General features: G+C 39.9%; 1 protein-coding gene across 5 annotated transcripts in view; it reads left to right on the top strand.

Moving 5' to 3' along the window:
- The window catches only part of SORCS1 (sortilin related VPS10 domain containing receptor 1), a 271,364-nt gene that overhangs the window by 223,591 nt on the left and 23,152 nt on the right, over positions 1-24,621 (top strand). For all 5 annotated transcript variants that reach the window (XM_027692166.1, XM_027692172.1, XM_027692170.1 and 2 more), the window contains 6 exons: positions 388-505; positions 2,195-2,325; positions 9,465-9,578; positions 10,511-10,682; positions 19,912-20,098; positions 24,045-24,178. In XM_027692166.1, the coding sequence (XP_027547967.1) occupies positions 388-505; positions 2,195-2,325; positions 9,465-9,578; positions 10,511-10,682; positions 19,912-20,098; positions 24,045-24,178 (856 nt within the window). The remainder of the gene's footprint in view (positions 1-387; positions 506-2,194; positions 2,326-9,464; positions 9,579-10,510; positions 10,683-19,911; positions 20,099-24,044; positions 24,179-24,621) is intronic.

Genomic DNA, 24,621 nt, shown 5'->3' on the forward strand with positions numbered 1-24,621 from the left:
AATGTTTCCTTCAGGTTCTGATTTTAATTTGCATGGAAGGAATTCCCAAAACTTATAATTGAGATAAAAATCCTATAGGTATTACTGTCTCCAGCCCCACATCAAGTCTTCTCTTGAGTCTTTGCTTCAAATAGAGTCTTTTTGGTTATTGTCAAAAGTGGGAGGGTCTTGATGAACAGAATAAATTCTAAATGCAATTTCTAATATGGTTATAGATATTTAGGCTAAGTTTCACTTTCACTATGTCAGTCAAGTGAAAATGAGTAGTACTGTCACTCCTGAAGCAATTGATCTCTGTTGGAAATTGTGGGTAACTGTACCTCTGTAACTACTAGACTCCATCAGGTGCTTCCTTTTACTGTATGTTCTTTCTGCTGCATCCTGTAGTGTGTTTGGACATTTCAGCCACCGCTCAGAGTGGCAGCTGGTGAAAATAGACTACAAGTCCATTTTTGATCGGAGATGTGCAGAAGAGGACTACAGGCCTTGGCAACTCCATAGCCAGGTGAGAGGCAAGTAGGCTGAGATCTGACCTGAACTAGCTAAGGATTCTACAGTTAAAGGTCAGCATGATCCAATATCCTTTCCTGTCAGTTTGGCATATGAGATTGTCCCTTACTGGATGGGTCCATTTTGTTACATCGATGTGTTGGCCTCAGACTTAGATTCTGTGAGCCCTGAAGGATGAACACCTGTCTTTTGGGTATCATCCTCTACACAGGCAATTAGCTCAGACTTGAAGGGTACATCAACAGTAGAAGCACTGCCACTGAGGCCTGAACTCCTTCACTCTTATGCCTCCCATCTAATTTCCCTGTCCTTACCTCCTTTCTCTTTCTCTGTCCTTCTGTGTCCTCAGAGCCAGTGTCTTAAGACCATTCTAGTTGGGCCCCTTTAGCCTCATTGTCCACTTGGTTTCATCCCTGTTCTGTCTCTATCTGTCATGGGGGTTGGACACTTTATTCCCCAGCTCATTGGCCCCTCTGCCTTGTCCTGATGTGGCTGCCGCATCACTCTTGGAACCATTGATTACATGCCCATCAAGGTAAGGTGCTCTGCACAGTGCCTTGCACCTGCCCTGGGGCACCTTTCCAGCTCTACCAAGTTTGACACAACAGCCTGTTTTATATCAGGTTAGAATAAAATATGCCCCAAGTTCTGTGGTTATATAAACACCACGGGCTCCGTTAAAGTCTAAGGCAAAGCACACATTTATATCATCAAAGGTTGTCGTTCTGTATGTGTCTTGCTGGGCAAGAATTTAATAATGAATATGAAATGAAAGTAGCTTGACTCAGACTAGCTGCTCACACAAGGCAAAACGCTACACTAAAGAGACCAGTTATTACTTAGATCTTTAGATGCTGAAAATCAGTACAGTTCCTTGAATTTCAAGGAAGCACAACATTTTACACCAGTTGCTATTCAGGCCCTTCTGTTTGATGCCATTAAATTATCAAATCAAAGCCACAAAAAAAATTTTTGCAACGATTTTAACATCATAAAAGGTAATAACTGAGACTTCTCTGTATTTTGTTCTTTACTTTCTTGTACTTGCATGAGCAAAAATATCAAGAATTTTGCAGTATTTCTTTGAGGATGCTGGCTTTGGAGCTTGCAGAACTATTTTTAGGAAGACTGCTGTGTAATCTTGCCTTTTGAATTCCTTTCCATTGAGATTGCAAGGCTGAGCCTTGTTCCCTAGATAGAAATATTTAGCAGGGTGCTGAATACAGGGAGTTTTAGCATCCACATAACAAGTCAAATCCAGTAAAACCTGAACTCATCCATGGAAAGTATTTACATAAACACATTTTACTAGTTTCTACCGAATGAAATTATTCCCAAAGAGATCAGACTAAAGAAATAGACCTGCTCTGTGTCTCAGATTGCAGAGGGATGTTTCAATTGCTGTGAAATGGGCCTGGATCAATTGCTCATTGGGTTTGAAATAAATTCAGCTCTGAATCAGATATATAAGTAACCTCAGATCGTTTCTTAGCGTGTATTGGAAAAACTGGTTTAGTCTTAGTTAAAGCTTCAGTAGTTTTAATTAGCTCCAGTGTACTGAGATGGCATTTGACTTCCCGTCCTCTTCCCTTGAGTAACACCTCCCATTCCACAGGCTTGGAAAAACCAGGTGACACAAATAGCCTGGTGGACGTCAAAGAAATATTTTTGGTTTTGTTTCTAGGGGGAAGCTTGCATCATGGGAGCCAAAAGGATCTACAGGAAGCGCAAGTCAGAGAAGAAATGCATGCAAGGAAAATATGCTGGGGGTATGACCTCGGAGCCGTGTGTGTGCACAGAGGCTGACTTTGACTGGTGAGCAGTGGGCACAAGGACTGCGTGCTCTCTACCACAGCAATGCAGAGCTCACTAGACAGGCTGTAGGCTGGCAGAAAGTAGATATTAATAAACATGTAAGTTTATTAAATAGGTTTATCAAAATAGGTTGCTCTTTGATAGTGCAGGTATGTCAAAGGAAAGAAAGGTGGAATAGATATCTGTAATCTTGAGGACTCCCATCAAATTGATGCAGAACAGACCATTTTGCAGGTCACATCTGAGCTATGTGCACCATTAAGATAACAAGATAAATTTAACACATCTAACCTCAGCAAGGACCAGGAGTGTCTATGAAAGTAGCATAAAGACATATATAGCATTGTATAGAAAACAAAATAAACTCTTCACACACAAACATATGTATGTCTGAGTAAAAGTAAATATATGCGTATGCAAAGTAGGCCTTCTGCTTCCAGAAATCAAATATCTCAGAAATTCCTGGGTCATTTGTTATATCTGAACCATCATGTTTGATAGTATCCAGCAGATATTGCTTTCATGGTGTGATAAAATGTTCAGCTGCTGGTTTCATTTCAAGATTACTGCTGACTCACAGCAATTTGCACAAAAAAGGCAGGGAACCACATTATTGAAATCTCTTTTTTGCCTCTTTTCTCCAAGTCTGAAAGTCCTGAGTATCTTGGATGAGAGAAATGGTGGCTCTTTGGCAGTGCTAATAAACTCCCTTTGTTCCTCACCCGGCTAGATCTATACCATGTTACTAATTAAACCCAGAATCTGTAATGTGAACCCTGAAGAGGTGCATCTTATCAATATTTTGTTTCTTGATATATGAGTTCACTCCAGGACCATGGAAATTTAAACCATTTCCCTTCTCACTCTTCCGAAAATACGAGGTTTTTTTCTATGTAAAATCATACAATCACAGGAGGCTTTTCCATGTGCAAAACCAGTAAATCCTTTTGCACCAAACAATAACAATTATTAGCATATTTGGGCACTGATGCTCTGAATAAGGTTTCCTGGTGATTTCCCTGTCTTGCACTGAGTTCTTTGCTAGGGATAAGATACCTCAGTACTGTGTGTAGTTTATCATTTAGGTGTCCAAAGGTCCTGGATTTCAACCATTTAACATTGCTCTAGTGATGTAAAAAAGATAACAGCCAAACAACAACAAAAAAAACCCAAAAAAACCTGCAACAAACCAAAACAAAACCAAAACCACAAACAAACAAAACAAAAACAAAAAACCCAAACCATCATTAACAGGAAGGAAATTCCCTGAAGATTTTGACTGTCTTGTTGAGCATGCAGTACAATGCTGAGCCAAACTTATGCTCCCATAAAATAGTTGATGGAATTGATTTACAGTCAGTTCATTAGTGATTAAATCCCTTGTAGTCATAAGGGACATGCATACCTGAAACACTTCTGATAAAAATATGCTTTTCTTCCAGAACTTCTTTCTGAGAATATATATTTTTATTTCATTAAAATTGATTGTGTGGTTTGCTATGACAAAACTCTGTTGCTAGGTACAGAACAAAAGTACCACAGTGACATTTGCTGGGGGAAACATGCTTTTATTTCTTTAATGTTCACCTCAAGGAAAGTTTCTCCACTGCTGGGTTGTGGGAGAATCTTCAAGAGAGTGCTTGTATGCTTGAGGATACATAACAGCCACTTACAGTTCACACACATTAACAGATCCCCTCAAATCTATTGGAAGAGGCAGAATTAGGACTTTCCTGACCTAGAAGAGCCTTCTTCCTTCTGATGGAATCAGTTTTGGTTTGGAATGTCACGATCCCCTCCAGTTCTTCCTGAGCTCATGTTATTCCTACAGTCCTCAGATCTGGATTTCTTCTTCACCCATTTCAGCTTCCTTCCCTACTGCCTCTGGAGAAAAAAAGTCTGAAATATTGCTTTAAGCGTCCAGTTCAGAAACATTTACCAGCAATATTCACCAGGAACATAATTTTACATGGATTTACCAGACTAAACTCCACAGGGAACAGAAGACAGAAGTTTATCTTGGAAGGAGAAAAGAGATGGCAAGAAAAAAGCAATTTTGCTGTCTGCTAGGAAAGGCGAAGCTGCTCCTGCACCACTTTAACTTGTAGTTCCTATCTTGTTGAACTCTGCACTAGGCTTCACTGCCAGTCCACCCTGCAGCGGTTGGAAGGAGTTTTGGAGGAAAATCAGTAGAGGTATTCTTGCTGTGGAAGGATGTCTTCTGTGGGGTCTTTCCTTTGCTGGAAGAAGGAAGCACTTTCATCATCCTCACTCCTGACATTTCAGAACTACTTTTGAATTCTCTATTTCTCTCTTTTTTTTTCTTTTTGCTGGGCAGTGCTCTTAATTGAAGGAGATTGAAGGGGACATGTATCCCCTGGGCAGGGAGAAGCCCCCTAGCTGCCTGCACTTGATTTTTCAATCTTAAAATAAACTGGGCAGCTTTTTATATTAACGCCCATGGTTACAGGACCCAGAATCGTATATAGAGTTGAAGAAGACAACAATGCCTGTTATTGTGCTGTCTTTTCTGTTTAAACACTAAATTTGTATGGGGAAAATTTTACTATCTAAGCTTGTCAGAGATTGGAGTAAAAAATTGTATCTCTGTGGTCAGGTAAAGTGAGAAAAAGAGTTGTGTTATTGCTGTTAATCCTGCAAGTGCTCTTTTATCAGTTCAGGCAAAAAAATGCCAGTTATAAAAGACATAACGATTTTATAATGTTTTTTCTCCTTGCAATATCACAGAACTCCAGGTTCGTTTCAAATCTGTATGCAGCCCAAGGTAGTTCCTTCTCAGAGAAAAGGGCACATTTGTTTATTGTTTTACACAGCAACAAAACTCAGTGACATTAGAAATGACTGTAGTTTCTCTAGCCTTGGGAACCTGAACTCTTCTGACAGAAGACATCTTTTATCACGGTGGAGAACCCAAACGAGCTGGGCACACGGCTGGAGCGCAGGTGTCTGCTCTCCATGTAGGGGCCGAGTCTCGCAGCCAGAGGGCAATAGCGCTTCAGGAATGGGGGGACTGGGAATGTGCAGGAGCCCTCGGCAAATCTGTCCTAGCAACAGCCTAGAAACGGGAATGTCCTTCTTCATTTAATTGATTTGGGTAAATGGATGACACCGTTACTTCGGTGTTATTAAAACATTAATTTACCCAGTTTCCTTACATTGTGTTCCTTCCTGCTGTCTGAGCATTATTGCGGCAATATCTCTTCAGTAGAAACACCTCCTAGACACAGATGGAAATCTTTGGTGGTGTTCATCCTTCAGCTACCTGCCTCCCAGATCCTTTAATAGAAACTTTGTCTCACTGTCAGTCCTCCCTCTGAACCCACTGTCATTAATATTGAGGGCTTCTCCTATCAGTATTCCCATATCTCACAGGTTCATGGGAGGTATGAGCCTGTTGATAACTGGTGCTAGTGATTTTGGTTAGCCAGAGAGGCACAAAGGAGCCTTAGTGCAGTTGGGAATCAAGTCTATTTACTTCACTGATGATATCAGCAAGGATCTGGCTGGCTCTTTTTTTATTGTCTGGCACTTAAATTACATCCCTTCCTTCCAGGGTTAGTTCTTATGCTAAAACATCAGAGTCCTGCATCATGAGAAACTGTTCTGACAAACCACAGGGAGGCAGAGGACAGATACTGAGTGTGATTAGATTCTGTTGGCTTCGTGTGTCACCACTCATCAGTTCTGATGATCGTGCAGGTGCCAGTTCTGAAATACACATACATTTGCACCCTTAGGTTAACTAACTTTGCTTTCTCATTGAGGCACACTTGGTTAGCTAAGAAATGGCAATTTTGAATGAATTTTTAGTTCATTTTGAATGCTTGTGGAAAATGCAAGTTTACTATGCAAAGTCTACAGTGAATCTCTGCACCTTTAAGGGCCTAGATATCTACCTAGATATCTAGGCATGGATTTACTGGGAAGATTATGGGGATTTTAGGTTCTGTATTTACATAGGTTGGTATAGCTTGATTTCAAATACTGTGATGCAATTATAATCATACACCTTGTAGATCCACAGTTCAGACTATAGCTGAATCCATCCTTCTCTGAGCTTATTCCCATGTCAGATTCTGTAGAACAGCTACCCTTTAATACAAATCTACACTTGCACCATAGTTAAATATTAGAGAATGGTATTAAGTGAATAAAAAAGTGATAAGACTTTTACATGGCTGTGACCACAGTTATTTTTTTCTACTGAGGCTTTTGGAAACTGCAGAACAAAGGTGACTATTTTCAGAGATACCTCGATTACACCCCATTTAATGTCTGAAAACTTTGGAAAGCACAGCCTACAAAATCATTTTCAGCATTTTCACCTTAAGGTGAAGCTGTTAATATTAAAGAAGTCCTGTGGTTACATGCTAAGTCATCTCTTGATTTTTAGAAGGTATGCATATGGCAATCACTCATCTGACTTAACTGGTTATTTCTATATCTTAGGGCAGTGTGATTTTAATAATTTATATGAATTAACAGTTCTTCCATGACAGTATGTTTGTCAGGTCTGTATTCAAACTACAAACTTCCTTAAGGAATTTCTTTTCTTTTGATTATTAACTGTACTGCAAATAACATTAGATAAAGGCATTTATCAGGAGCTTTGAGTAGGGATACAGAACTTCTGGAGTGAATTTGTATCTAACTACAGAGAAGAACTTGCAATTTTACTTGACTAAGACAAATAGGATTCCAGTTTAAACCAGTAAAATTGGCCAAGGTAAAACCATAATCAGTGAGAGCCACAAGATAGGTTGCTTCATACTGATAAAGCAATCCCTGATGGCAAATGCTCCACTCCTTTTTGATAGGTACATTATCTATGTCACCTGAGTTCTTTTCAGGCAGGCACAAAATATCATCAATATATGCAAATTCCAATTCCCAGTTACCAGGCAATGACTCGGCTAGCTGATTGCACTCTGAGGCTGATGCCTTCCCCATCTCCAGATTTTGCTGTACTGGCTCGTGCTATGGCAATCCAATTGATGCTAATGCTTGTTGATTGCTACAAAGCCTGTTGTGCCAAATTGTAGGCAGCAATTTGTTGTCAGCATCAGTGTTCTGCGTGCACCAGCCTGTAGCCAAGGAATTCATTAGATTCCAAGACTGCGGAGGTGAACAGGCAGCTGCTGCATCTGTAGAGGGATATGGAATAGAAATTCATGTCATTTACTGGGATGATATTTCTGTAGGGCCTTAATGAGCCAGATGATTTACAAGCCTGAAAACAGCACTGAAACTCTGTGCTTATAACTGTTTCTGCTGTGGAAAATCCTATGGTTTCTTTCTCTTGACTTTGAGAAATATGATCTAAGTACAGTTGAAACTAGTTAAGTCAAGCTTAGCTTGCCCAGATGTACAGGTAGTATTACGAACCAAAATAGTAGCTTGAATCTAGATGCATGTAAAGTAAGAAATCTCAGACTACTGCATTAAATTAGGCTGTGAGTACTGATCCCCTCTGAGGCAGATTTCACTGTATTAGTTTGTTTTGTTTTCACTTTACTGATTACAGAATATTGTGTGTGTACAGTGTTACAGCTTTTTAATTAGAGTCACACATGATAACTTAGGAATACAGTGCTGCAGAGTGTTTACAAATGAATTACAAAAATACAATAGTCCCACTTGTATGTAAATATTTGTTTTCTCTAAGCAAATCAGAATGGTGTTATTCTTCATTACAAAGTGTATTCTGCAGCTATAGTGTTCTTATTCCAACAAGGATGATTATAGAAGCACATGACAGTGGGAGAACAGGCTGGCTGGTGCTTCCAAAGCAATTAAGCAACATTCAGTCACTAGCATCTGAGTAAATAGATTGGTGAAAACTCAGTCAAAAAAAATGAGGAAAAGACCATTTAGGTCATATACTTCATTGCTGTTTCCTAGAGTATGTTCTCAATTACTTGTTGTAGATATCCCAAGCACTACAGCTGCCAAAATGTTCCTTTGGAACAGTCATGCAGTCTAATAGATGTTTAGGAGTTTTCCCAAGTGATATGCAGCTTTAATTTTCTTTTGCTTAATGTCATCTTTCTAATTTCTCCTTTTTAAGATTACCTCAAAACATTTTTTTTCTCAATTCAGAAGGAAAAGTTGAGGCAGAAGTAAAAAGAATATCAGGCTACTTGATACCAAGATATTAAAGATAATGATTTTAAAAAGTACTTTGCAAATAAGTGGCATTTTAAGATCAAGGATTGTGTTGCAACTGGAATATTGGAATGGAGTTGGTGGACTCTCTACAGCAGTTTCCAGAAATGAAATCCCATTAAATTCTCCATTATGGTCTATGGAGAAAGCTCAGTATAAGGAGTAAGAGTGATTATCCAACCAAGTAGTCCTCATTACTCAATGGCTGGAAAGTAACAGCACATATGAATGGAATACTGATTAAAGAGGGAGTTTGTTTATTTTTTTCCACAATAACAATTTTTATAGTCTTTGTTTACCTGGAATCAGAAACAATTTTAAATTTTTAGTGAAACCAAAGCAAATTTAGTCATAGCTAAAGCCAAACTGTGTGAAAAGATTACAGTTTGATCCATTGTTTCTAACACATGATTTTTGGTAGCATTTCCTCTTCCAAAAAAAAAAGAATGGAAGATCACAGCCTTCTTTTCCATTACCGAATACTCTCTTAATGCCTTCAGGCAAGATCTCTTTCAATGATGTAAATTTTCCCCTACATTCTATTTAATATAATTTCCAAATATAATTAGCTTTTTAGCACTTCAGTTTTCTAAGATATGATTGAGGCAGCAGTGATTTAACTTGGCTTAGATCTCTAGTTTTTGTTATATTTGAGCCTAGAGCTGATCCTGAGAAGTGCTATTAGTCTGTGGAAAAAGAACACCTGATGCAATAGCTCATAAACTACTTGGTCTGGTTCTGCTTGTTTATATTGGGATATATGCAAGGTAACTCCCCCAATAAAAAAAGCTGAAGTGAAATAAACAATCTGTTCTATCAGTATTAAAAATCAGAAACCCTTGTAAACAGAGGGAGGAAAGTTCAAAACTTGTTTTAATAGTAGAGGACACGAGCTAATACCTGTATTTGTTCTTTGGTTTTTTATGTTATGGTTTCTTTTAATGTTAAAATAGTGATTATGGATATGAACGCCACAGCAATGGCCAGTGTTTACCAGCATTTTGGTATAACCCATCTTCCTTGTCGAAGGACTGCAGCCTTGGACAGAGTTATCTCAACAGCACTGGGTAAGTGGCACACCAGACTTTATTTAGCTAAAGCACCCAATTACAACTATAGCTACATTTACTATAGGTGTCTCAAAGCTGGCTGAAGCCCTCGGAACCTCTTCTTCCCTCCTGTATGTTCCAGACTTTTCTCTGAAAGATAATACCTTAAAGAAACTTGGGGGCAAAACCATAAGGCAAAGGCCAAATCATTAGTCTCAGAAAAGTCTCCTTTTAAAAACATGTGAGGTCAGGTGAGGCAGAAAAAATGGAAAATAAATTAGTGGAAAGAGGTGAAACTGATTTATGTGTGAACTAAAGTAATAGATGGGCAGCTAGCCTGAATGCTGAGTGTTCTTTGGCCCTCATGGGAGTCAGTGGAAGATGTAGTTTAAGTTAAGATACTGACAGACTTCATTTATGGTGCAAGTGATTAAAGCAGACAAAGCAACCCAAGCTGTGTTTGGGGGTTTTGTACACTCAAAGTCAGGCAGAATTTGCTTTTTGCTTCAACTCTCTTGTTTTCCAGCTCTCAAGGCTTACATCCTTAGAGACACTTGCCTTACAATAGGAAGTGGAGAGCATGTGAGAAAAGTTGTTAAACTATGCCTAACAGTGTAGTAATGGAATACAATTCCATACTGTATATGTATATAATTTATTTATAACTTTATAGTTATTTAACATGTAACAGATTATGAACTTTATCGTTTAGGCCATTTATAATTATGTGGTATCAAGGCATGCTATGCAGGAAATTATTGCGTGCCATTAACAACAGCATTACCTACTTGTATTTTAGGCACATGAGGAATGCTTGGCTGAGGCAAATGCTAAAATATATTTGGGAATCGGTGTTCTTCCAATCTCCTTAGCCTAAAGAAACCTGTTCCCAGTTAACCCTGTTATGCTCTTTGTCAGCATCTTCCACGTATTTCGCTGTCCCTTTTCAGATACCGGAAGGTTGTTTCCAATAACTGCACGGACGGGGTGCGGGAACGGTACACGGCAAAACCACAGCAGTGCCCCGGCAAACCCCCCCAGGGCCTCCGCATAGTCACATCTGATGGCAGACTGACAGCCGAGCAAGGACACAATGTCACTTTCCTGGTGCAGCTGGAAGAGGTAGGCTCTATTTTTACATTGCATTCCAAGCCCCATGGGTGTATTTGAGTGTGATTCATGGCAGACAAAGTTTGCAAAGAGGTGAACCAGGAGAGGGTGGTATAAAGTCAGTCAGCTCCATGATGTAGCTGGGTGGAGTTTGCTCTAAAGTGTCATGGATGGTGTATGGAGAGGCTGTTTGGAGTATTGTGGTGCATAGGGTAACAACTGGGAGAAGCTGATAAAAACTGGGAACTGGTTTAATTGGGGAATTGCACAGTAGAACTGAAGAGTGCAGTTTTGAATTCTGATCCCCACCCTTAACTATGCTTTTGGCTTCCTGCTGTTTTTGAAACTGAATTTCCATTTTTACTTGCCGCTGACTTTCATCCAAAGATGGCTCACAGTACACGTGCAGATGTGTCCCATCACACAAGCTGGTACATATTGTTTAGGCATTTATGGGCAAAATCTCAAGATGTCATCAGCAGGATTAAGTCTGAAATTCATTGCTAATGTGAAGCTTATTCAGACTCTGATCTGTATTTTTGCTACATCTGTAACTTAACTTGGTGCTCATTGTTCTTCTCCCTCCATTTCTGAATCCATAGAAAAAAATATTTAAATCTTTTTGCCTCTTTTTCCTTCTCAGCACTTCTTTAATTGTAGACACACAAGTAAGAACATTCACAAAGAAAGAGTTTTCTCTTTTTTCCTAATCCAGTTTGATTTCTTTAAACTTCTACCCCTTTTCCTCTGTAAATGGACAATAAATGATAAAATAGGTAAGCTCTAACACCAGGGCACAATATACGTCCCTTTATAGCTTAGAGCATTCATGGAAATTACTTCTGACCCTCTCCATAGTAAATGCCATCTGCAAGGAAAGAGAAATTATTTTTGTTGCATCTCTTTTATTGGTGCTTTCCCCAGAAAACAGATGTTCTGACTTGTAAAGGCAATAGCATATGATAAATCATATTTAACCTGAAGCAGTTGTTTATTTTCTCCAAAATATGGTCACTTTATGTCCATACTGTCAGTCATACAACATTGCTACTGTAGATGCTATAATGACAGTGTGAATATATAATTTTGTCTGGTTAAATTATTGATTTCTACATTTAAAGATGAAGAAGAAAAAGTCCAAAGCAAGAGGCAAAGTCTCCAGGCTTTAAAATAAATAAATAAATAAATAAACCCCCTGTCCATTGCATTACCTCTCTACTCTCAGCTAAGTTTTAAAACAGACTGGGAGAAGAAGATGGATAATTTGAGTAGTCAGTCACAAAACTCTCAAAGAATTATGCCAGTAGTCAGAGGGAGAGACAATCACCCACAGTGTGGAAAACTCAGGGCAAATGTCCTGCACTTTCTTCTGTGAGTGTTTAAGCTCACATACCATGTAAGAATATCCTGAACTGCTCTGTCATACAGGGACCTGCTGTGATTTGTTCTGTCTTTTCTGTTCTTTCTGATCTTTTTTGATAGCCCTGCTTCAGTATTCACCAGATCTGGAAGCAACACCTTCTCGGTATGAGATGATGTCTTTCTCATAGTGTGTGTCAAGGAGTACATATAGTACGTTTTGATGAGTGTCAGCTTCCGAGGCGATCTAAAGGGAGCTCTTCTTTCAGTGTATCTGATAAGGAAGAGGCTAGGAATCACTCTGAGGGTTGAAACAGTGTTGATCAACCTCCAGCCTTTCAGATTACTCTCCCTGTTAGATGAATCTTGACCTCCTGCTTCTAGATTTGTCAACAAAAAGAGTTAGCAGAGCAACCAGTAGAACCTTTGGGTGAATTTTACGCAATGTGGCAATGACTTCAGGTGGATGTTGCAACAAAAGAAATATTTAGCAAAGAAGAATATTTGCCCAGCTATATGTAAATTATAGGAGAATAAAATGTAGTTATAGCAGCATAATTGTATATAGACTAAAACATTTACCAAAATAACTGTTTCAGTAATAAAAATCACACAACTCACTGAAAAAGTTAAACAGCCCATCAAGAGTACAACCATCCTTTTGCAGAATGGATGTTGATTTCAGAGGATAATTGAGGTTGAAAGGGATTTCTGGAGACTGTTTAGTCCGACCCCACTTCTCAAAGGGAAGTTTCTTTTCCTTGCATTCAAGGCACAGGTATCAGAAAATAAGAATTTGCCAATTTCTATTTAGTTCTGTCCTGCACAGGTACGCAGGATGGTACAATCCAGGATGTTCAGTATCCACAAAATCTATACCACTCCATTTTTGCTGAAGGGAAGGCATAAGGCAGGTTTAAAAAGGGTGGATATGTCACCTTGCACATTTTTTCCCCAATGGCATATGAGAAAAGTGTGTCCTATCCAGCCCTTCCCCCTGGAGTGGTGGTCAATATTTCGAAGTACTACAATCTATTAAGGACTCTTCTTTTAGTGTGAGCCAAATCTGATATCTTTTAGGGTGTGAAAAAATAATGGTCTTTCCTTATATTGTAGTCCCTTTGCATCTTGATGTCTCCTGTATCCCTCTGAGAGAGCTTTTTGAAGACTTCAGATCTGCAGAGCTGTACCTTAAACTGCAGCCTTCTGGCTCTCTTTTTTCATGTCCATGTTCCACTTGATCTGCAGGAAAATGATAAAAAAAGAGAAACTGGTGAGGCAAGGTACAAGAGTTTGTTTGAGATTTGTACTCCTGATATCTTTCTAGGGCTTTCTGCTTCATCTAAGAATCCACCTGGGTTTGAAGAGAAGAACAAACTGCAGAGGCAGGCTCACTGGAGGGCCTGAAAAGTCCCTGCATATCTGTAGTGGGGCAGATTACTGAGCAGGTAGGGAGAGGCAAATGGCAGCAGGAAAGAACTGATGTTTTTACCCAGATGTGGGATTCAGGGGCAGGAACCACAATGCAGCAGTCTCTTGTAGAGCCTGTTTGTGCCTGTGGTGATGCTGAGGGCCGTGACTGTGCATTCTGACAAAAACACAATGTCAGTAAAAGATGCCTGAAGAGAAACAAGGACAAGGCTTTCAGAAGTGTTCTGCTATTGAAGAAGACACAAAAGGAAAATAATCACTGAAGTCTGTGTGAGTGGAGAGGGGGCAGGCACCAAAGCCAGGAGAACATAGAGCAGTGCTGATTTCTGGGTGCTGGGATTCTGGCTGTTTCTCTAACCCTGACTGTCATGAAATTTTCCTGTGAAGCATTTATATCTGGCATCATATAAATGTCATTAAAAGCAAAACGACCAACAGCTCGTATTACAATGATCTGAATGTAAGAATGCTTTCCAAAGTGATCTAACTTTCCTATTACCTTTAGGATTTTTATATGACTTCCTAAAAACTCTTCATAAGATCACCTTGCACTTAATATCTATAGTCCCATTATTGGAAAGGTTTTTCCAAGTTAATTCTCTGATTAATCTATGTATAATCATCGTGATATTCTTACTGGGTGACAACAGTGAGGAAACGTCAATATTTCCTTTCCTAACTAGCATATGCTCCATTGTACAAAGTAAAACAAGCTGGTAATTATGCTCCTAAATTTCCATTGAGATAAGGAGAATAGCACCAGCATTTTTGTCATTCATTGTCAGCACAAGAGAAAACTATCTGTGCTCAAAATAAAATTTTTCACCACCTCAAAATGCTGCCAGTTTAAAGGTTAATACTTTACCCTGGCCTGTGCTGCATGCACAGACCCGGAGCTGGTGCCTATCACACTGCAGCATTCAACAACAGAGTTGCTTCTCAGACTAAACAATCTGAATCCTTGGACAGCAAGAAAAGAAATTAAAAATAACCCAAAGTTACGAAGCCACTTTTCCTACTGAAGTTATTTGACCTCATGTCCTTGGCAGATTTTGCTTCTCTGTTATAGAAAATAGAGGAATTTTATTAAGTGGGTGTTGTTTCTGTGTGCCTTTCTCATCACATGGTCATGTAGGTCTCTTGCCTGTCACAAACACAATTGTTATTTGTATGTTAGAGTTATTTGTATGAACATCAGGCACTAGTGCTTGCTGTACCACTTCAGCAGAGACACTGAAAGCTGCAGCCTGCAGAACAACACTGTTCAACACAATGGCTTTCAAACTTGTTTCATCTGATTGCTCATACATCTTTGCTGAGGAAATGGATGGTAAAGACATTCAGGGCAGGAAGGTTCAGGGCTTTGGCTGTTTCATTACAGATAATTCACAGAGAAACTGCCTCCTCTAATTTATTTTTTATCTTGATAAAATGACAGCCAAAAGTCTTTGACATTCCAGGTCTGCCTCAGTTCTCACTTGACAAAGTCGCTCCACTGGGAGTAGATTTTAGCTTGCTTTTAACTGCTTGCTGCTGCTATATGATGTTTGGATTAGACTAATATGCAAGGAAAGCTCATTTGTTCCTACACTTCAGGCCATGGGCTAGAATTCAGGCAATCTGAACTCATTCCTGAACTGCACTCTGAGCTCCTTCTGCATGACCTTCAACTATCCACTTTTTTATTCCCTCATTTGAAAATAGAGCTTTGCTTTCTCCCTCATACCCTCCCTCTCTCTTTTATTTATGTACTGAATGTTCATAAGGCCAGAGAACTCTCTCTTACCCTGTGAATATACAAATGAAGCCTCCAATTTCCTAAAGACAGCTGTCTTTCTGTAATGACAATGTTAATACATGGCTGTACAAAATACGTTGTTTCTCAGGTACATTTAATGAGCTTGGGGATACTGCTGGGGGGGAAAATACCTTTATCCTTTCCCACCTCAGCACTGTTGTTCTGTGCAATTCAGTATTCAACTGATGAAGCTTCTGGAGGTGAGCTTAGCATTAGGATTGTTTTGATTGTTGATGTACTCCAAGTAAAGATGCAAAGCTATTAAAAGAATAGTCTGTATTTTTTGTGGTGTCCTACTGTGTTCCCTCTTTTGATATCACAAGTTTGTTAATAATGATTACAGAAATATGAAACCTTCATCCTAAATTTCAATGCACGTGCTGAATCATGGCTGTTTATCTTACTAACAACATACAGATGAAAGACCAGTATATAACCTCCCCCATACCGCTGTCATCTGAATTATAATTGCATTTTCTGTGTTGCTGATGATGACAAGCTGGTTGGGAGAAATCAGAGCCTTTCACACATTTTAAAATTCACTGTTGAAATTCCATGAAAATGTATGAAAGTGGACCTCGCCTTCATGATGACACACAGCACTACAGTCACACAAGTTGAATTATTCTGCATAATCCTGAAGGGCTGTACTTATTGATTCCTTTGGGGCATGGAAGATCTACTCCTGTAGAAATAGCTCATAACTGAGTTGGGCTGTCACAACTGGCAGTCAGGATGAATGATGTGATGAGTACACTTAACTGTTTGCTGTTGAAAAAGAAGTACATATGAAAAGTATCTACCTATTTGCTCTGATAAACAACTCCTTACTATTCAGTTTCTGATTTGAAAAATTAAGAGCATAACTCTAAAAGCAGGGATTTACACAGGAAAGCATGTTTGTCAGTACTTAATCAAGTCATATTTGAGTATCTCTTTAAAATTAGGAAGATGCTTTAAACAGACTAAAGATATTCCATAGGTAGATATTCAGTTCCAGTGAAAATATCTTTGATGGATGATTTCTTTTGGTGACAAGAAAATTCTAGAGAGGAAAAGGGGTTAATCTAAGGAAAGCACAATGAAATTAATCCATGAAAACACTCCAACAGAAGCAGTGTCTGTCTCCTGCAAAGGATAATTAAATCTATTGTCAACATCTCTGTGGAAGACACACAAGTCAGTGCATAATTGAAAGACTTAAAAATGAAATCTGAAACAGGGGAGACAAAATTAAAAACCTTGAACTGGGTTTGTTTCATTGTTTTAATACTTCTGTTTAGATACAAATAGAATCATAGAATCATAGAAAAGTTTGAGTTGGAAGGGGCTTTAAAGGTCATATGGTGCAACACCCCTGCAGTGAGCAGGGACATCTTCAACCAGATGAGGTTTCTCAGAGCCCTGTCCAACCTGACCTTGACTATTAGCAAGAATGGGGCATCTAACACCTCTCTGGGCAACTTGTTCCGGTGTTTAACCACCCTCACAGTAAATACTTGAAGTCAATACTTTCTGGGCAAGATTCTGATGGAGTGTTTGAGAGAGGATCCTGCTAGGTGGGTCTCACATCTGACATCCACCAAAATTCTGAGAGCTGCATAAAAGTAATAAAAATGTGAAAATATTGTTGCTAACTGTATGGGCTGTTTCTTGATATAAGCTGAGGCAGGAAGCTTCATAGAGTTTTTTGGAAACATTCAGGTCTTGAGTACACTCAAGAGCTTTATTCTTTTGTGAAGATACAGGAAAAATGTGCACTTGGCTTGGGAGGCAGGAATGGGAAGGAGGGAGAGGGGAATATTGTGTGTATGTTTGAAAAACTTCTGGACATTTAATGAGAAAATCCCTTAAAAACAGTAAATTTCTGATTTACATTTTAGCAACAAATGTTGTATAGGTAGGTAAGGGGCATAATACGGGGCCTTGGGAAACTTGTTTTTAATTCTCAGGGCTTGTTTTAGACTAAAAGAAGTGCCTTTGTTCTTAAAGTTCAGCATATACTTAAGCCTTCAGCTGCACAAAAGCCTTTATCAAGATTGCAGTGTATTTCAGGTTGTATCCAAGCTTGTGCATATGGCATACACCTAGTACAAGGTAAAAAACATCCATCAAAAGTACTTTCAGTTTTTCAGATATTGTAATTACTTACTGGCTAGCTTCATGTCAGTGGTATACAGGAGCTGAATGCAGAGATGATATTATAAGCAACCAGCTTGGAAAATTTCCCCCTTGATGCCTAAGAGTATTGGCATTAAAGACCTCTCACAATGAAAGCCAGAGAATCTGCCCAGAGATAGCTCAGTGCTGGTTGCATTCAAGTGCTTGGCTGTGGCTGCAGAAGTAATGCAGGGGGGTTTGTGTCTGCCTTAATTGAGCTAGGATCTTCTGAAAAACCCTATCATGAAGTATGGAGCTTGACAAAATGACGAGGACAAGCTGGAAAAAGCAACAGGAGAGGTTTTTGCAGGATGTATATATATATACATCAAAGTGTTTGCAAAGCAAAACTCTTGGTAAAAACAACCACTGGCAAGTGGCTCTGGAGAGCTGCCGGAGGCAGAGACAGCCGAGGTTGATGTAGATCAGATGTGGGCTGTATGGGAAATGTTTTGATTTTGGCTCACCTGCTTTCTCTTCCTGTCTTATTCTGCCTATGCTCTTACCTGGAACAGATAAAACATAAGAACAAATCAAAACACAGTCTCTTTGTTTTCCTGATTTTTTTCTCCCACTTCCTAAGCTAGAATTTTAAATGTCAGCTTTTCAAAATGTGGCATTTTCAGAGGAGTGTTATAGCCTGGATCTTACTCAATGGAAAATGTATTTCCAGTTCAAAGAGTTTTAAAACAAAACAAGAAAGGCCAAGACAAATGAAAAAGACTGAGGTAACAGCAGCTGAAGCTCTTCTCTAATTAGATTTTTGGTTGTTTCTGTCAGCATCTTTTCTCCCTAGGGAATTTGAAAGAAAAATTGAAATCTAAATCTTCCATGCCTTAGAAATGGCTGCTTTCCCTGACTGCACCTATAGACACCATGGGTTTCATGCCTATGGACAAAATGAAGACGAGAAAAAAACATTCATTAGAACACAGATTTTGACACTTGCAAAAATTAGGCTATTCTAAAATGCTGTCATCCTTTTCATCTTCCTCTGGTACCTCAAACATGTAGAGGAATATTCCATAGCCTGAAATGGACTTCAACTACATGACCTCAGATATGATCAGAGATGATAAAGCCAGCAGGGTCACTATGGTGATGCAGTTTTAACTATGTGGGCAGCTTTTGTCTCAACAGTATGGTTTTACTGTTCAAAGACATAATCTCTTTTTTTAGTAAGAAAAGATGACTAAAACCCTAGTGATGATGGACCTAGAGAACTGGGAGAACATCTAAGGGTACTTCAGAGATCTCTGTATTTGGTCTGAGTCCAGCACTGGACTTGAGAGAATATAGTCCCTGTCTGAAAGGGTTTCAGAGCTGAGGAGCTCATGTATGTTCTCTTCTGGCTATGGAAGCATATCCCATTTGATGGCTTCTGTTGGCTCAGTCAAACAGGCAGAAGTGCCCAAAGCACTGCACCATGCTTGAAACTTTTAGATAATAAAGATCAACAAAGGACATGACTCTGCACTTAAGACCATATCCCCTGCCACACCTTCAGTCTGGGATCCTCCTGAACAGAGCAATACAGTTATTTTTGTCTCATCTATTTGAAAGCAACACAGCTTCCGGTAGGGTGCCAGGGCAGTGTAACAACTACAACTTCAGTCTATACAAAGAGATTATCTGGGAAAATTTGTCACTCTTGCCATCCCCAGGTACAGTTCTGCTCCTCCTGCTTTCCATTCAGGCAAGGCTCCACTATTTCTGCCTTCACAAGTTATAAAAAGACTGAGAGAACATGAGGAATATAAAGCTTCTGTTCTAATTCCCTCCTATAGTCTCATGCACTCACATATCGCCTTCTGATGTGGAAACCTGCCTGATCCCAGACATTTACATGGATACCTTTCATTTCAGTTGGGAATCCAGAGGACTGTTTCTCTCTCAAAGGAAAATAGGAAAAAAAAAGAAAAGGGAACAAAACCAAAGTAAATGAAATGTCCTTTCAGCCAATTTTATGAACTTCCCTCAGCTATTAATTTTCCTGCATTCCAGGCAGAGGCTGCTGCCTCAGTGTGCCAGGTGTGGAGCGAGCTGCTCCATAGCAATAGCCAGCAAGTGTGAGCATAGCCAGCATAAGCAGAGCCACTGGGGGGACTTCCTAAAGGAGTGAGGATGTTTAAAGGTAAGACAAGTTATTGCATCTTACATGAAAAGGACCTTTAGCAGCCGTGGTTGGTGGAGAGGTCAGTGTAGGCTGTGTAACCCAGGGAAAGGAATCAGATCCCCCAGTCTCCCTGATGATTGGGAAAGCAGGGCTACAGCACACACCTTGGAGGACACCTCCTTCACAGTGCAGCTGAGTCAGCCTCAAGGGGGGATCTGCTCTCTGTCCACTGACTACCGAGCAAGTTGATGAAGGGACCAAGCTTCCTCTGGTAACATGAGACCTTGTTACTATCCTGCAGTTGTCTCGGTCACCTCACTGATCCAGTTTCTGAAAAGTAAAGCAGAGCCTGTACGATCCTTTCTGTGTCACTACAGGGAGATCTTCAGAGATCCCTCATTCAGGTGGATTTTGGAGACGGCATTGCTGTGTCATATGCCAACCTCAGCTCAACAGAAGATGGGATCAAGCACATCTACCAGAACGTGGGCATATTCCGAGTGACTGTGCTGGTGGAAAACAGCCTGGGTTCTGACAACGCTGTCCTCTACCTGCACGTAACGTGTATGTATGTTCATAATCATTGTTGGCTTCTGTTGTTCTTTAAAACATTAGTACTTGTAGTTGGAGGTGACATTTGGGATTTTGCAGCTGGGTCCAGAGTGATGGGATATGATGTCCTCCAGACAGACTGATGATTCCAAACTGAGAGTAATCATAGATTCATTAATGTTGGAAAAGACCTCTAAGATCATTGAGTCTAACCATTAACTTCTGCCTCATTAACGATGTTCCACCTCTAATTTAGGGTAGTCTAAACTGGGACACCTCAAAGGTCTGTTCAGCCCTTTCTGAAATGCACTTTCATTAGCAAGCTTATACTTACAGAACAACAAAGAAACGCGGGGATCTTTAATCAGTTTTAAAAGCCTTGTCTCTTACTTTGTACATGTGTTTTGCCCTCTAATGAAATACATCTGCTTCTGGGATGGAAACCAGTGCATTTTAGTCTTACTGTTGTCATAGGAACCAAAATCTTTGTATTAAATAGTGTAGCAAGAAAAAAATGTCATCTTCACATTGCTTTTCTGCTGTTCTTTTTAATGTTTTTATGCTTTATCTGTCTCTGATTTACAACTGAAACATATCTCAAGTTCTTGGATAAAACCAATATTGTATTCTTTCATATTTATTCTAGCACATAGTTATGAGCCCAAAGGGTCAACTTATTTATTGAAATTTTGAAACATTCCTAATGGATTTCATTTGGGGCCATAATTTTCTTTTTACACTGGGGGGTTTTTGTTTATTATTTATGTTTGCAACTGTGTGCCTCTGTGCCAGATAAACTGAGAAAAAAAGGAAACTCCAAAACATGAAGTTATGTTTACAGAAATACTGCTTACCCTTTACCAAATTTACTCGACATATTGTCTAGATAATTTAGCACGTTCCATATACTTTACCCCTAGTTTTGGAGTTAGTTCATACAACATGAAAGCAGCTGCCTCTTGAGGGAAAGAGGGCAGCTCTTTCAGGGTGCACCATTGTATCCACAGATGGGAGCAGTGGGAGGTATGGCTATGGGAGATAGGATTTTTGTGAAGGAACACTAGAGAAGCATCTCCCTGAATGTCTCCCTTCAAAAACACCTTCCGTTGGCAGGTGTGCAGCCTTCACTCACTCATAGTGTCTTTCTGCTGTATAGCTTTTCTAATTCATTTTCTTGAGATGTTGAAGACTTATGAACCATTCTGATTGTTTAAGCTGTACAGGGAATAAACAATATTCTAATTTGTTTGTGTGACTTAGCAGCTGATAGTTTATGGTTTTGTGGTTTGTATAGGTAATGCCAGCATAGGACTTAAATATGGAGGGATCATTGCAGCCAGGCCCAGATTACATGTTCCTGAATCCCTGGAGAAGGGATGTGTCTCACCTTTCTCTCCTTGACAAGAATTAGGGACTTCAAAGCAGGTTACAAATGAGCATGGTGCCACTCAGACTAGCAATAGACTTACTGAGGAGATGTGCAGTAAATCCAACCTCCTTCAGAGTCTAACACCCTGATCCACAAAAGCTTCTAAATCCTAACTGAATACTTACATTGCCACTCAGCTTCTGCTGAGTATTTTGCTTGGGGGGTTTGAGCTTGGCCTTTGGGGAGTTTTATAAAAATATCTGTCCTTAAAATAGACAAACACACGGTATTGCTAAGATCCACAGAAAAGCAGTGTGCATCCTCAATATCCAGAGTTTTAAGAAGGGCTACAAACTGGGTGAACCCTAGTTAGAGGGTTAATGTATGAGTGTCTGCAGCCAGATCTGGGCCTTCCAGCACCCTTCCCTGCCAATGGCCAGCAGTCTTGCTGGGGAAAAACTGCAGACACTGAACATCAGTGCTTGTGATCTCCAAGATAAGAGTAAAGGCTTCATCCCATGCCCTCCTCATCCTGCTGCAACCATGTGGCCAGTGCACAGAAGCAGTTCCTCTGCTACAGTCGGTCCAGAAATGCAGGTGATTGTGAGATAGGGGCATTTTGAGTTGGATGGACAGTGTAAACTTCTGTATGTAAACTGCTCCAGCCAACAGGCTGTCTCTAAACTGTCCTGATGTGAAACTTTTCTGCTGGGTTAGTTATGCCTTTGCCTGAATGCTTCAGAAAACCATCACCTGCACAAATGAGCCTTTTGAGAAGCTTCTCCCTTTCTCTTGTGTGGGACTTGTACACAGGTTTTTTTCCTGGTGAAGGTCTGTAGCCTCTATGGCCCTGCATGAAGCTCAGAAATGAATTTTCTTGAATCCTCTTCAAACTTACCTGTGTGAAAGCAGTCTTCTACCAAGCTGAGGGGCAATCCAGAGTGAGCTATCCCCATCTGCTGGCCAGATAACAGTTCAGCATTTCAGCCACCTTGACTGAAGTGCTTTGTGCCCAGAAATACTCAGGCAAAATTGGGTTGCTTGAGCCATTCTTTTATGTTGTTTCCTAGCCAGCGTATGGTGAAGGTCCAAGGAGGTGCTGGGCACTCTGTTGTACAGGATCATTTGGGATCTATTCAGAACAGCGATGCAGTTACGTTGGAGTGTATCAGACTTTTCATGGGCTCCATCGTCACAGCTGTCACTGCACCCAGTGTTAGGAAATGTGTTCCCCTTTAGGGCTGTACTGACATTGGGCATTTGACAAACATCCCAAAGGATACCAGAGCTGTGAAATATTTAGGCTGGGAAATTGCTGTTTTTCAGGTCTTAGGGTCTTGCTGAAAGCAGCACAGCCTAGTCATGTAAATGGGTCTGAGAAGGGGGATGCCACTAAAATCATAGGAGTGAAATTGTGTCTTCTCTTGAATTTTCAAGAGTGTTGACTGCTGCTTATAAAAGGAAAAATGATCCATAATCTGATTATAGCAGGCTTTGGTTAGTATGATCATGGATAACTCTTACTTGGGCTGCTTCAGATTAAGCAGCGACTGCATCTCCAGTCCAGAGAAAGATCCATTTCAGTAAGAAATCAGGAACACTGGTTCTTATTCTGACCTTGTTTATACAGTGTGATTTGGGAGATTTTTTCTTCTCTCTGCCTATTGTGCTACATAGGATACTTGCTCCAGAGTGTGGTGTTCCTTTAGGCTGAAAAGCAAGGTCTAAGTGGTCATTCATACTTGTTATAGCCTGAAAGATCCTCCCCTGAAATATATAAAATCCTCTAGCAATGGATCTCAACTCCACAGGAGCAATGCAAGGCTGTGGCTGTGGTTCTCATCACTGTGGAGCTCACAGATATAGGACATGTAGATATGGCCTTAATCTGTTTAAGGAACCCATGTCCCAATATCACTTGGGGTTTCTTTCTTTTTCTTTCTCTGTCACTCAGGACAATTGCTTTTTTCTCTTGATGAACGGTCAGAACACATTTTTAAAAATAATCTATAGAACAAAATTTAACAACAAAGGCCCGTCTGTCTCCTGAAAATGAGAAATGTGTAACTCTGAGCATTATGTCACTTGTCGAATGAATTATGTTCTGTTTATACTGAAGAAATAAAAGAGTTTATTGATGAAAAGGAAGGAATATAAGGTAACATCCAGGCACTCAGTGAATAACTGTATTTAGAGAGAGTTTCTGCTAAAGTTCACCAAATCATAGCAGTTTTCATCAGCAGAGATTCTTCATGTCCACTGAAGCTGTTTATCCTGCACATTCTTATGTCTTCCCAGTGAAGGCCATATTCACACAACGGGGCTCTACCACTATTGTTAAAGTCATAAAAGCTCCTGACTATATGAGGTTCATGCAGTAGAGAGTTCAGGTGTTTCAGCTCCAGGTACAGGGGTAGCTCCTGTTCTCTGAGGCTCTGAGGCTCCTGCCTCTCTAGAAATGGTACCAAGCCAAAACATTCTGTCATATCCCACGGTGATTTGGAAGACTTTTCTTTCCTAAAGCAACAACTATCCCTCCCAGGTTGACATTTCAGATGGAGAGCTCACCTCCTGCTTCTGTCTCTGCAGGCCCCTTGGAACATGTTCACTTATCTCTGCCCTTTGTCACCACGAAGAACAAGGAGATCAACGCCACAGCAGTACTGTGGCCAAGCCAAGTGGGAACACTTACTTATGTCTGGTGGTTTGGGAACAACACAGAGGTTTGTATTCCTGATTGACAGAGATCAAAATAATCCTGGAAGAGCCCTCTGACTGAAGCAGGAGGGAGAGAGGGATTTAGGAATGCTTCTATATAGTCACGTATGCAAGAAAATTATAAACCAAAGAGCAAGATATTAATGGTTCTTTGAGGTATCAACACTGAAATGTAAGCAGTGCTTTGTGTTTCTGTAGGGTTTATTGCCATTTCATGCAAGTTGCAAATAACTTTCTTCCTGCATTGCCTCGAAGGTGAACATAGTTAACCAAAATCTGGAGGAGTTTCTAGTACATTTTTCTTCACCCTCCCTTCCTCAGTAACAAGAAGATAAAAAATGTAGGGGTTTTGGCAGGATTTTTTAAGGAAAATAACCTGTCAAACTGATGCTGTTTTTATATCTGGAACTGACTTTACATAGCCCTAGAGTTTAAACATCATTTCTCT

The sequence above is a fragment of the Neopelma chrysocephalum genome, unplaced genomic scaffold (assembly GCF_003984885.1).
Source record: "Neopelma chrysocephalum unplaced genomic scaffold, ASM398488v2 Primary Assembly neopelma1_85, whole genome shotgun sequence".
NCBI lineage: Eukaryota > Metazoa > Chordata > Aves > Passeriformes > Pipridae > Neopelma > Neopelma chrysocephalum.